The sequence below is a fragment of the Meles meles genome, chromosome 4 (genome assembly GCF_922984935.1).
Source record: "Meles meles chromosome 4, mMelMel3.1 paternal haplotype, whole genome shotgun sequence".
Lineage (NCBI taxonomy): Eukaryota > Metazoa > Chordata > Mammalia > Carnivora > Mustelidae > Meles > Meles meles.
This window is the reverse complement of record NC_060069.1, coordinates 80,139,854-80,154,423: the sequence shown is the minus strand read 5'-3', so window position 1 is coordinate 80,154,423 and position 14,570 is coordinate 80,139,854. Positions and strand designations below refer to the sequence as shown.

The 14,570-nt window shown below is 44.6% G+C and overlaps 1 protein-coding gene across 1 annotated transcript in view; it reads left to right on the top strand.

Annotated features, from left to right (window-relative positions):
* Positions 1 to 7,883: 7,883 nt before the first annotated feature.
* LOC123940713 (TOM1-like protein 2) overlaps positions 7,884 to 14,570 on the top strand; it is a 37,559-nt gene continuing 30,872 nt past the window's right edge. Inside the window, exons 1-2 of the mRNA XM_046003665.1 lie at positions 7,884 to 7,931; positions 8,810 to 8,988. Of these exons, the coding sequence (XP_045859621.1) occupies positions 7,884 to 7,931; positions 8,810 to 8,988 (227 nt within the window). The remainder of the gene's footprint in view (positions 7,932 to 8,809; positions 8,989 to 14,570) is intronic.

The window sequence follows — 14,570 nt, the reverse complement described above, 5'->3', positions numbered from 1 at the left end:
TCACCTTGGTGAGAATTGGTACCCAAAAGGCGGGACCCACACTCGTTGGTAGCTAGGGAAACAGTATGTGCCTCACTGATTGGATACCTCCACCTGGCCTGACCCACCCTTGTATTTGGGCTTTGTTACCTGGGGCTGGTTTCTGGGACTTGTTTTTAAGTAATTCCCCTGGGGGGGGAAGGGGGCAGGGTCAGTTTAAGTTTTACTGCATAAACAACAAAATCACTGTTTAACCAGATGGAATCGCTCTGGCTAAATACGCCCTTACAAGCCTTACCAATAACATAAGCAGTCAATTAACAAATTTTGTATGTTATATGTGTTATATACTGTATTCTTACAAAAAGTCAGAGAAAAGAAAATATCATTACATAAATCATGAGGAAGAAAAAAAACATTTACAGGAGCACATGGGTGGCCCAGTCAGTTAAGCATCTCCCTTCAGCTTCTGTCATGATCCCAGGGTCCTGAGATCAAGCCCTGAGTTGGGCTCCCTGCTCAGCAGGAAGCCTGCTTCTGCTTCTCCCTACTGCTCCCCCTGCTTGTGCACACTCTGTCAAATAAGTAAAATCTTAAAAAAAAAAAAAAAAAAAAAGGAAAGAACAAAAGAAAGAAAAGAAAAAAGAAAATACACTTACAGTACTGATGAGAGAGCAGAAGGCAGCTGAAGACAAAGCATAAGAGGACACCCTACAACTCCCCCGCCCCTTCTGGTGGACCCTTCTGGGTGGGTCCAGTGAGACAATCTTCCAAGAAGCTCCCAACTATCTTTAGGCCTTCCTAGAGGGGAAAAACAACCTTAAGTAGAGGGGGGTAAGGCCTCCCTTATCTCCTAGGTGCTCTTCAGCATATGAAAGTTCTTTTTGAAAGCCTTCTTTTTTTCCTTATCTCCCCCCATCCTACAGTAAGTTATCAATTGCTCCTCTCAACATCAGGGCAGCCCTTTCTGCCCAGGGTTCCCTCCCGTGCTTTAACAAAACCACCTTTTCACACCAAAGAGGTCTCAAGAATTCTTTCTTGGCCCTGGGCTCTGGACCTACCCAGGGAACCTCACCTATATTCCAAAACCAGGTCAGTACTGTATTGTATTTATTACGGGGGGTGGGGGGGGGAGATCCACATGTAAGGGAACCTGCGCAGTTCCAACCCACATTTTTCAAGGTCAACTTTATTTTCTCTGGAGTTTCCTATCTGTGACAGGATTAAATTTCTAAACAAAAGCTACACTATATCTCAATCTATAGGTTATATATGTCTATCTGTATATACCTATATAACATATAGGTTATATATGTCTATCTGTAACATACATGTTACAGATAGGGGATATTTTTCTACCTCCAGATGGTATTACCAAAGTTAATTAGTAAAGACCTTGATTTAATTGGCTTAAAGAAAACAAAGTATTTACATAAATCAAATATACTTTCAGAACATACAAACTAACTCAAATGTTTTCCAAGGTCATATGATCTCAGTTAGTCTCTGATAAACTGGCAGTTTAAGTTTATTGCTTTAACTTTTTTTTTTTAAGATTTTAATTTATTTATATGAGAGAGAGAGCACAAGCCAGGAGAAAGGCAGCTAGAGAAGCAGGTTCCTTGCTGAGCAGGGAGCTGGATGAGAGGCTTGATACCAGGACCGTGAGGTCATGACCTGAGCCAAAGGCTTAATGACTGAGCCACCCAGGTGCCCCCGATTGATTTAATGTTTTAAAAAGGCATGTCTTCGGGCGCCTGGGTGGCTCAGTGGGTTAAGCCACTGCCTTCAGCTCAGGTCATGATCTCGGGGTCCTGGGATCGAGTCCCACATCGGGCTCTCTGCTCAGCGGAGAGCCTGCTTCCCTTCCTCTCTCTCTGCCTGCCTCTCTTGTGATTTCTCTCTGTCAAATAAATAAATCTTTAAAAAAAAAAAAGGCATGTCTTCAGAGTTCTCAGCATTAAATATAATGCAGATAAATAACTTTTTTTCTGAGTCTACTAATCAGATAACCCAGAGTATCTTTATATTACAAAATTTGTGGGGTACCTGGGTGGCTCAGTTTGTTAAGGGTCTGCTTTCAGCTCAGGTCATGATCTCGGGGTCCTGGGATGGAGGCCCACATCAGACTTCCTGCTCACCAGAGAGCCTGTTTCTCCCTCTCTCTGTCACTCTGCCTACTTGTATTCTATCTCTGTGTCAAGTTAAAAAAAAAGAAAAATCCAAAATATGTCAACTTCTTGTTTATCAAACTATAGTCATAAGGCCATTGATGAATTATGGTTAACATTTATATAAAGAGAAAATATACGTATTGTCAATGTGTACATAGATAGATACCTTCTATTTTATCTATCATTTATAAATGGATTCACTATAGATTATCTATATATAAACAAAGTAATTTCATAAATCCTATAAAATGCAAAAGAGTGACACACGGTGTATACTAGAAATAGGAAATAATGTTTATTAAACTTATTTCAGTTACTTATACATATACATATGTATATGTATATGTCACATCAAGCTGTGATCACTGTTCGGCAGGCTCATGCTTCATTGCCATGCAGCAATCTATTTTTTTTTTCATATTTTATTTATTTAACAGAGAGAAATCACAACTAGGCAGAGAGAGAGGAGGAAGCAGGCTCCCTGCAGAGCAGAGAGCCCGACGTGGGGCTCGATCCCAGGACCCTGAGATCATGACCTGCGCCCGAAGGCAGTGGCTTAATCCACTGAGCCACCCAGGCGCCCCTGCAGCAATCTATTTGAAAGAACTTTTTCCATTTCTTTTTTTTTTTTTTTTTAAAGATTTTATTTATTTGACAGAGAGAAATCACAAGAGAGGCAGGCAGAGAGAGAGGAAGGGAAGCAGGCTCTCCGCTGAGCAGAGAGCCCGATGCGGGACTCGATCCCAGGACCCTGAGATCATGACCTGAGCCGAAGGCAGCGGCTTAACCCACTGAGCCACCCAGGCGCCCTGAACTTTCTCCATTTCTTATAACTACTCACAAAGCTGTTAATTCTGGTGGGGGCTTCCCAGGTATTGATAATTCTGCCTTCAGTTTAGAAGTTGTTTTTCAACTCTCTATTCTCCCTACTTAGACTAACTCTCTTCTTCAATAGTGAGGGGATACTGTTGCCCCTGCCTGTTCTGTCCTCCCCAGTGTAGCAGAGAAAGGTCAGGATGAGCCCACAGACCTGAGTAAACCTCGTACTGTTGATGAAGTTCTAGAACCGAGGTGAGGTTCCATGGCTGAGGTCTGGAGCCGATGACCAAGAAAGAATTCTTGAGACAACTTTGGTGCAAAATGGTGGTTTATTAAAGCACGGGGACAGGACCGGTGGGCAGGAAGAGCTGCTGCCCTGGGTTGTGAGGGATGGTAGGTTGTGTACCCTGTGGTTGGGGGAAGGTGAGGGAAAGGGAGGTTTCCACAGAGTTTTCATATGCTAAAGAGGGCCTAAAGATGCCCCGGAGTACTTCCAGGGAGGTCTTTGGGATACCTGGAGGTCTTCTGGCTTGATCAATGTTGACTTTTGGCAAGCTATTAACATCAAGATAGTTGGGAGATTCCTGGTGGAATGTCACATTTCTGCTATCAAGCGTCTTTGTTAGAGAGATTTAGGTTCAGAAGAGATTTAACTATATTTACATTTCCTTCTACCTCAGCATCCTTCAGTTGTGTATGGAGGGGAGGGGGACCTTAGGGCTTGAGGAACTGAGTTATTTGCCTCTGGAAATTATCAATAGCACAAGGTAACTTTTTTGTTTGTAGATCTCTAGGACATTTATAAACCAAGGGGAACTATTTGTTTCTCGTTTATGGCGGTCAGGGGTGCCTGAGGAATGTTACACACACTACCAAGGGGAGCGGGTGGAGAGGGGGTGCAAGGTGCCAGCTTTTGCTTTGTCCTCAGCCAGCCTCCTGCTCCCTCATCACTGTCTCTTCCAAAAGGTGCATGGTTTAACGATCTTATAGGAGTTTATATTCATTAAAGGTACTGCATAAGCAATTGCACTATCTTCTCAGTGAATCTGGAATTATTTTGTGACAACTGCCTTACATTTCTTTTTAGAAATGCTTTAGGAGTTTTTGAAATTGAGAAAATAATATCTAAACTAATAAAGATAAAATTGTCAGCAAAAAGCCTTTTTCCCTACAAAATACTGTAAGAATGAAAGAAAAGGACTACATGAAAAATATGTAAGGAAAACAGAATGTGGTGAGGATTTTTATGGCGGTGGGGAGATAAGGAAATGTATGAGGAACATGGTGGTTTGTTTTGGTAAAGGAAAAAAAATGTCCTCAAGTAAAAAGATTGTTCTGGAATAAGGAAAACAAAGTGAAATCTAAATAGATACAGAAAATTGTTGAAGTTTCATGGAAAAGAAATTTTATGTATGGTTAAGCTGGCTGAAAACTGAATTGTTATTATAAGGATTTTAAAACTGACCTTTAATACCAATAATGTACTTTTGTAAAAACTCTCCTACACTTTGAAAGGGCAAAGTTTTCTTGGACTCTTGGTCTGCTTTTGAAAAGCTAGTGTGAATGATTTTCTTTGTCTTTTAAAGGAACCTACTTGGAGAACAAAGATTTTGTTTTCTCAAAATAATTTCCTGTACTTCATACTTTTATCATCAAGTAAACAAAGTCTTCTGGAGATTAAGAAAGCTAACTTTTGCTTACAACCACATGACCCTTTGTACCTTTTTTTTTTTTTTTTTTTTGAAGACTTTATCTATTTGAGAGAAAGAGAACAGGGGAAGAGTGAGCCAATATCCAGGAGCCCGAAATCATGACCTGATCGGAAGGCAGATGCTTAACAACCTGAACCACCCAGGTGTCCCGAACTTTGTATCTGCCCTTGACATCCTTGATTGTTGCTTTGTTTGAGTAGACAATTAACTGTTGTTTCATAATGATCTGTGATCCTGCTTTGTCAAGTGTCCAAAACCTATTTTTGCTTACAGATTTCCAAAAACCAAATTCTAAATAGTCTTTTTGACCTAAAAGTAACTGATAAATTTCAAAGGTTTTCACAAGTGTCTGACACTTTTCAAAAGATTTATTCCCTTTCCTTATAAAAAGGGAGAGGTTTTACTAATTAGGATTAGTTGATATGTTAAATTACATGGGAAGCATTGTGAAATGCAAAGTAGTACTATGCTTTGTGCTGTATTTGTATGGTATGGGTATACATTATAAGTGTTCTAGGAATTACCAAAAAATCCCTAAAATTCTCTTATGTCCTGGTATAATGTTATCAGTCGTAATTCTAATTACTATCTTGAGATGTTGTGTGTCACAGAAATAACCAATTTCCTTGTCAAATACATCATAATGAACTCTCACCAGCTCTCTAACCATTGGTATTTTAATGTCTTTTGTCATTTATGCCCAGTTATTAAGTGTTTCTTCAAAGACATTCACGAGAAAGACTTCCACAAGTACTCTGGCACGCAGGATTGATAAACTGAAGATCGTACCCTGAACAGAAGAATTTCTAAAACTTTTTGTAGAAAACTGGTTGCTTTAATGTTTTGTTTTCCAGACTTCTAAAACTGCCTTTCGCCTCTCCTTTAAGCTATCCACAATTTCTAGCAATTTGGTAAAATGTCCAATTTTAGTATATGTGCTGTCAAAGTGAGCACACAGTTTGGTAAAGTGTATCTTTACGCCGAAGGTTGAAGCATTTATCTTTTTCTCCCTGATCCCTCCAGAATTCTGAAACTCTTAAATGTTTTTATTTTTCGTGACAATGTACATTTTTTGCCTAAGTTCAGTAAGACTCTGTTTTCCTTGCAACAAAACCCTCAATGCATCTAGCCCCTGCTTCTTTGACCCATGGCTGATAAGAGATTTTTCTCAAATACTGTAATGGCCTAATTGCTTCTATTAAAATATCCATGCTTGTGGTAGAGCATTCTTTTTTTTTTTTTTTAATTGTGTTATGTTAGTCACCATACAGGACATCATTAGTTTTTGATGTAGTGTTCTATGATTCATTGTTTGCGTATAACACCCAGCTCTTCTTTTCCACGGAGTGCTCTCAGGAGATGAAGACCTTAAACATCACACCTTTGCAATCTGGGGACTTCACCTATTGGCAAAGACATCTCTACAAAGACTCTCTTCCACCCCTTTGGAAAGATCCCATCAAGTACTGTTAACCAGCCTTGTACAGCCAAACACCAAGGAACAGACACTTGGATTCATGCGTTACATCTGAAGAAAGCACCAAACCCGTTCTGGACCTGCATACCTACTGGTGACCTGAAAGTAAAGATTTCTAGGAATTGAAGCAAGTGACTGCTGAAGAAGATAGCTTTGTCTGTAATAAAAAGACCAGGCCTTTATACCCTTCTCCTGCTGCTGCTTTTTACTCTGCCCCCCGCCAAACCCTCCCTCACCACAGGCACTGTCTTCTCTTGGAGAGGTCACGGTCTTTCCCACATTTCTTAGTGTCTTACAAAAGTGGTGAACCTCTCTGACTGCTGCATCTGTCATCAGAGACCCCATTCTGCTCTCAACGTCAGAGACCACTTGGTCTTACTTGTAACTAATTTCTCTTTAGTCCCAAATATGATGGCTGATTTTACCCACAAGCCTATGGCCAGTACCCACGTAGTTAGGTTGTTAAGACCTGGCGTTTCTCTTTCTTGTTTCAACCTTTCCCCAGTCAGAACTGTGCTAACTAAACATTTCCACATTTGTGAATTGCACAAGACTCACGCCCCCCCCCCCCCGTCTATTTTTCCTTTTCTAAATATGATCTGCTCCCCTACAGCCTAAGAAAATGCAACAGAGTTTATACATTTTTGTGAGGTTTTTCGAGAAGACCCCTTTAAAAGGGATCACCTCTCACAGAATGTCATTCCAACTCTTCTGACCCATGGCTTCCAAAGGTCAGTCAGGAAACTCCAGCTAATGAATCTGTCAATAACCAGAACTTTGCTGCATCCTCTGTGTGCCACTTGGGTTTATTTTTGTTTGCAATGGACAGTGTTTCCCAGGGAAACACAAATGCTTAGATAGCTGGTGAACTGGAGGTCAATGTGTGTTGGGGCATTTAGCGGGTCCCCTGGCAACATCTATAACAAATCAGAAGCCTCCCACGGGTCCACCTCATTGAGCCTCCCTGTCTGCCATAAACAGGATCTTCGAGGAGGCACACGTGATTCTGCATGTGGGGAGCCTTTCTCTCACCCACAGATCCGAGTACATGCCAATGGATGCATGATCAGAAAGCTCTTCCTAAATTTAGGAGACCTAGCTGACTCCACAACTGAAGACATAACAAGGATCACTTAACTCACCAGTTAAAGTACTTTGCATATCAAAATATCAAGTGCATAGCACTTGATTATTTACTTGCTCAGCAAGGTGTTGGGCAATAGCGAGGACCTGTTGCACTTGGATCAATTCCCCTGGACAGTAGAAACCCAGTTGCATAAAATTAGAGAATAAGCACATTGGTTCCAACAAATTCCACCTAATGATCCGTGGTCCTTTACTTAGCTGGTTACCTCTATGGTTTGGGCCCTTGGTTTTGATTATAGAAATGAGTCATTATATTGTTCTTTGTCTTATTCTGTATAATCAATTTTAAACTTTGTACTTATGGCCTGTCCAATCTCTGATTGAGTGATGCACCAAGTCGGGTGAAGCTGGTTCGGTGCTTTGAGACAACCTCTGGTGCTTACACCCTGCAGAAGACACAGACTTTAGGTAGTAGATGCCTGAAAGTTCTCCCTTGTCTCCTTGTTACTCAGTGTGGCCTTGATGGTTTCCAATCCGTGCACTTTTCCTCCAACGGAGGATGGGACAACCCGGAAACGCTGTTCTGGCACTGGGGGACAAACCACTACGTGCAGAGAACCTGGCTCTTGACCAGCAATGCCTTCAGGAAAAGATCTGAATCAAGAGAGGGAAATGTGCAAGCGAGTAAAGGAAACCTCATTGAAAACAGGGGCAGGAAGCCCTGAAAGGGGGAGTTCTCAAGCACAGACCACTCCTGGCAGCCAGCATAATCAGTAAGAGGAAGAGAATTCTTATCTTGACAAGAGAGGACACTTTCACAGAGTAATTTTATCTCCTGCTCTTACGAAAGAGGAAGATCTCTCCCTGCCCCAGCATCCCACACTAACCACGGCTTACCGTCAATGAGAAACCCATCACAACCTCAGACTCTTGGTCTTCTCCAGTGAGCTCCTGTTCAAAACAACCCTCCCCGTTTCCTCCTAAAACCCAACAAAAGCGGGCCTTTCCTGTGTCATCTTCAGTCTTGCCTGTGGCTTGCCATAATTTGCTTGGCCTGAATTTCCATTCCTCTGTTATTTCCAAATAAACTTATTTTTCTGGTAAAAGAACTGGCTATTTTTAAAGTGTGACATCCTCCAAGAGCCAGTCCTCTGAGCCGCTGCTTAAGACCAGTGCCTTTTCCCAGGTCCCTGGTTACCCTGAAGTGCGCTGACGTCACATGAGGCCGTCTGTACCTCATCAGCGGCTTGGGGCAAGTGGAGGCCCAGCTCCAAACACCTTCATTGGCTCTGGGTGGAGGGGGCCTTCCCACAAAAGACACCGTGAAGCAGGAGCTGCAAATTGGCCATCACCAGTCCAGGTTTAGACTTGACCCCCTAAAGGGTTCCTGGGCTTCAGCAATAGGACTCCCAGGTCCTGAGCTAGAATAGATACCCTAGTTCTCCTGCCTAGCTCTGCCCTCCATTATCCTCCAGCTCCGTCTTCCTGCAGAATATGCATATTTGTGTCCCAAAGATCCTACTTCCGTGACACAGCCTATCCCTGCCCTTGCCCTGTTTTAGGTGCCCGGTTTCCCGAAGCTGTGCAGTTCGCACATGGGCAGTACACACCCTGTCAGCAAGCCTCGGCAGCCGGGTCCCTCTAGCGCTGTGGACAGTGGGCTGGTGCCTATCTACCTCATGGCCTCCTGGGTGAAGGACCCCACCCTCTCAAAATCTTTCTCAGATGACAGCTCAAAATGGTGAGAGTCTGCACTTGGACCAGCTGCCTGACAGGGTCCTGGACTTCTCCGGCAGCCGCGGTTCCTACTCTCCTTCTTACTGAAGGACACCGTGGCCAGCCGGCCAGCCCCAGCCTCGAAGGGAAGTCCTCATGGCTCCACCTTTGCCTTCAGAAGGAACACATTTGTGTAGGTTAGGGCTCGGAATTAGGCAGATGCCCTGGGTCCCCAAGAGTCTGCTCTTGAGAGCTGGCCTCTCCTGACCCTTACCTACTCCAGGTTCCTGGCCACCCTGGACTGCGCTGTGGGGGCACGAGCAACTCCCACCTGCAGCTGGGAGCCACCAAGTTGACATGTCTGGGGCTTGACCCCCAACACCTGCACAGGTGTCGCGTGGAGGGGCTCACTTTCAGAAATCGCCAAAGGCAGCAGCAGCAGCAAAGTGACCAATATCAGCCCCTATTTGGACATGTGGAGTAGTTTGGGGCTTCTCCAGCCACTAGGGCTCCCAAGAATCTTTAAAAAAAAAGAGGGAGTGAGAACGTGAGAGTAGGGGAGCGGGGAGGACAGGGAGACTCATAAGCAGGCTTCACCCCCAGCACAGAGTCCAGCCCCCCGGGGGGTGTCAATCTCACAACCTGAGACCATGACCTAAGCCAAAATCAAGAGTCTGACGTTTAACTGACTGTGCGGCCCCACCCCAAGCGCCCTCCCCGGCCAGCTCTCCTGGCCCTGTCCTGCAAAGGCAGTTTAGTAAGCTAGAGCTCTATGTTCAGGGGGGATACTGTCCTTTGGGTAGGTTATTGGAAGGTATCCGGTGATCCCACCCAGGCTGGCCTTGTTCAGGGCAGTCCAGGTTCCCCCAGTCCTGCCATCAGGGGGGATTATGTGCATTTGTATCCGTTAAGGCTTTTAGTTACGCAGTTGTCAAGCACTTCCAATAACCCTTCTCTGGGTTGACCTCTCTAACCTTCTCTGACCTGACCTCTCCCAATGCTTGTCCTGAACCAGGTCCCTGGCTGCCCTGACCTGTGTGTTCTCAGCAAGCACCATATGCACCCTGGTGGCCGTCCTCGGGCAGCCAGGGTCCTCCAGATCTGTGGGGCTTGGGCCAGCCCCAACCACCTTCTATAGCCTCAAGGGCAAATGAAACCAGCCTCCTGAAAATCACAAAAAAATGGTCACTGAAATGCACGACAGTCAGTTCCCATGTGGACTGGCTGCCTGATGGCGTCCTGGGCTCTGGGGCAAGCGAGGCCCCCAGGTGTCTGTTACTAAAGGGCACCCTACCCTGGTGGGGCAGTGCACTTTTCTTCCTACTCTGCCTCCGACAGAAGAGCGTGCAGCTCTTGATCTTGGGCTCCCAAGTTCGAGCCCCACACTGGGAGTAGAAGTTGCTTGAAACAAACTTCAAATATGTGCCTTTTTGTAGGTCAACTTGAAATGAGGTAGATGCCGGTAAAAGATGAAGCAGTTACTTAGGTCAAGGAGTTTTAAAGTGGAGTTTGGCCATTAAGAAGATGAGCCTTATGCACGTGCCTTATGCACGTCCTTACTGTGGGACCATGAATTTTTTTTTTTTTTTTTTAAGATTTTCTTTGTTTGGAAGAGAGAGAGAGAGAAAGAACGAGTGAGCAAGCACAAGCAGGGGGAGCGGCAGAGGGAGAGGGAAGAGCAGATTCCCCTCTCAGCAGAGAACCCGACGCTGGACTCAATCCCAGGACCTCGGGATGATGACCTGAGCTGAACTGAGACACTTAACTGACCGAGCCATCCAGCTGCGCCGGGACCATGAATCTTTTTTGAACTGGACCAAACTGCACATGTTCCAAGGACTCAGCCTGGACCCTTGGCACCTTACCACAGTAAGAGACTTTGCTTAGTGATAGCCTTAGCAACCTATTATATTCAGTCAAGATACCATCATTGGATTCAGGGCCCACCCTAATCCAGTAATCTTAATTTATTTTATCTGCAAAGACCCTAGTTTTCAAATAAGGTCATATTCTGAGGCTCTGCATAGACATGAATTTGGGAGAGACACAATTCAACACGACAGAGAGCATTACTGATTTTTCCTTTCTCCTCAGGATCCAGTCCGGCTCAGTGTGGCATCCTGCATTCTAGTAGCCATCGTGGCCACAGCCCGGGAGTCTGCCAGGCCATTGGCTCTGGGGCCCCTGACTAGGAAAACCGCTCCACGCTTTCTTCCTGAGCAGCTTCACCTGCTTCCCTCCTTCAGCTTCCGCATACCTATAGGATGACTCCAAAAATCTCTCCCTCCAACCTCACTACTCTTTGGAATTCTAGAACTCCTTTTTCCAGTGGCTCCTGGATTTTCTAACTTGTCAGCCTGCAGGCATCTCAAATTTAACTTGTGTCTTACTGAAGCTTTTATGTCCCTTTTGTCTGTCTCCTTTCTTGGCCTGATCATCTCCCTGTCCCCACCCCCCCAAACAAACAAGCAAACCAACCAACCACTGAGAGTCACTCTCAACTCTGGTCTCTTTTAGTCCTCCAGCGTTCCCTCTGGCTCCGTCTCAGAGGGGAGTCTGGATCACCATCCTCTGCCATAGTCCACAGGTCTCTATCCGCAGGCATCGGCCTGGATATGGAGACGTTCCTATAGATTATTGTGATCACGGCCTCGCGGTCTGCTTAGAAAATCAGAAGAATTGCTTTGATTTTGTTACAGCTTTAGACATTATGCACATTTTGGCTCAGGAAGTACAATGAATCATAGATAGTTCTGTAGTTGTCAGAATGAACTTGGATGTCGTTTTGATGTCTGGTATTGCTAAACTTGGTCACCCTAGGCAAAATCCTTCTATGCTCTCTCTCATGTGTAAATGTTCCTTCCCTTCAACTTCTTGCTCTCACAGAAACCCCACTGTCCCTGAGGACGCTGCTCTCTGCAACCCACTCTAGCCTGGCTGTTCATAGGCCCCTGATGCCTCTGGGTCTGCGGGTGGGGTGGGTGCCTTTGCTCCTCCTGGTTACTTCCAGGCTATTTCTCCCCATCCTCCTCACCTCTATACGCAGTTTTTAGTCGGATTCCACGCCTCCATAATGCAGTAATTTATGGAGTCCTAGGTCCTTCCCCTTCGTTTTTGGAAGAGCTGAATCTCTAGGCTCACTGCCACTGTCAGAAGCATCTCCTGATATTGAATATCCAAGTGGAGGGTCTTCCAATAGCTGGGGCTCATCATTCCTTGGCTTCTCCTCCAATAATCCCATCCTCTTCCCTTCCCTTCATAGCTGCTCAGTTCCCATGGGCCCGTCCAACAACATTGGCTGTCACAACGCATTTTAGCCATTCTGCAGTCTCACGCTCCCTCTGCCTGTCTTCACAGCCAGCTCCTAGCTGTTCTCTCCCTGTCACATTCTCACTCTTCTCTCTCGCTGGCTTCACTTCCATGATTACTCATTATAACCACTGCCTCGTGTAACTCTCCACTCCCAACCCGAACCACTCAGCATCACACGGCTGCAGAAACAGAACACCGTGCCAGCTGGGCTTCAGCTAAATGCACGACTCCAGCCCCAAGAGAACCCCTGATTCTGTTGGGCAACCACAGAGTTCTCTGGAATGTTCACCCCTTCCTACGTACCCTCTGGACAACATGGGTACTCTCCTAGATCACTAGGTTTTACACCTTCTTTTTTTCTTCTAACTTCCGGTACCTCTCTCATCCTTAATCTTTTCCGTTTTCTTAAGAAAAGAGAAGCGACCTGAACAGAACGCTATGGCTTTCACCTCACAGCCACTCACCAGCCGCATCTGAGGCGATGCTCTGCCTTCCTTTCTGTTTCTGTGGGTGGACTACCTATGCTTGTAGCTGAGGACAGAGCTTCACTTGGCCCAAGATCAGTAGTTACCAATCACTTAATAACATGACCAACAGGTGGATTATTTTCATCAGTACACAATCTGTACTTTGTCTAATTGAGAAAGAAACAAACCTGTCTTCTGACGTCCCGTCTCCCCCAGCCACTGCTCCATTTTTCTTCTCCTTCACAGCAAATACCTCCACATCCCTTCAGCTCATCTCTTTCTATTCTTTCGTGGACCCAACCCAAACGGCGTCTCCCCCTACCATGTGCCAAACCTCTTCTTGTCAGGGTCATAATAATCTCCACATACTAGTTAATTCTCACATCTCACCTTTCTTGACCTATCAGCAGCTGTGACACAGTAGCTCCTAGATGGATTCCCTGCTTGTACCCATAGCCTCCTGTAATCTATTCTCAACACAGAAGCCACAGGAATTTTTTCAATACCTACATCATATTATTTCATTCCTCCGCACAATAAATTCTGAATAAAAGCCAAAATCTATACATGACTTAAAAGCCTCCCTGGATTGACCTCTCCAGAGCTCTGGAAACTTCTGCTGCTCTCTCCTTGGCCACTCCTCTCCAGCCACTCTGGCTTTCCAGCCGTTCTTTCAACAAATCTGGATGTGCTTCTTTTTTTTTTTTTTTAAATAAGAAAATTTTGACTACTTTTTTTAGTGTACTAGATTATGGTGAATTGCTTCTGTACGACTTTTTTTTTTTTAAAGGATTTATTTATTTGAGACAGAGAGCGAGCACAGAAGAGAGTAGAGGGAGAAGCAGACTCTCTGCTGAGCAGGGAGCCTGATGCAGGGCTGGGTCAAAGACCCTGAGATCAGGACAAGACCAGAAGGCAGACCTTATCTGACAGGAGCCACCCAGGCATCCCTCATACACCTTTTGTAACTAGTATTTTTTTCTTTTAAATTAATATATGATGTGTTATTTGTTTCAGGGGTAAAGGTCTGTGATTCATCAGTCATACACAACACCCAGTGCTCACCACAACACATACCCTCCCCAATGTCCATCACCCAGCCACCCCATTCCCCAACCCCCCTTGTGGTTGCTGGAGACCTGGATGTGGTTCTCCTCAGAACATTTTTGCAAGGGTTTTGCTGTGCCTGGAGTGTTCTCACTATTAGTGTCTGTTCCTTCTTTTCCTTCCTCCTTCCTCATCTGTCTCTAGCATGTCACCCTTCAAAGGCCAGGGGGCTGGCCCTTCATATCCTGCTGTAGTCTCATTGCTAAGAACCATGCCAGACACATAGTGGACCCTCACCCAATGTCTGATGCTCATGGTTCCTCTTCCAACATATGGCATTGGCCTGGAATGCTCTTCCTCCTACATGGAAATACTAATTTCTTCAGACTCACTTGGGGGTGTGTGTGTGTGTGTGTGTGTGTGCGTGAAAAGTATTTTTCCTCAGGCAGTCACTTTCCTCTCACCCGTACTGGTGATTTTAAATACACTTAACCCCAATAGCACACTTAGCTTTTATCATATTTAAAAAATTTAACATTGATGCAATCATATTTTCTCATATATACTCCATATTCAAATTTTCCCAACTGCTCTAGTAATGTCTTTATGGCTTAAAAAAATTTTTAAATAAAGGTTTAATCAAGGACCACCTTGTTTTTAAAATCTGCTTAGTTTTCAATGTTTCTATTACTAATTCATGCCCATAATTTCAAGAGAAGAGTAAAGTACCTCTCAGCAGGGTCAAATAAATGAGATAATCTATTAGTGCTTTTTTTTTTCT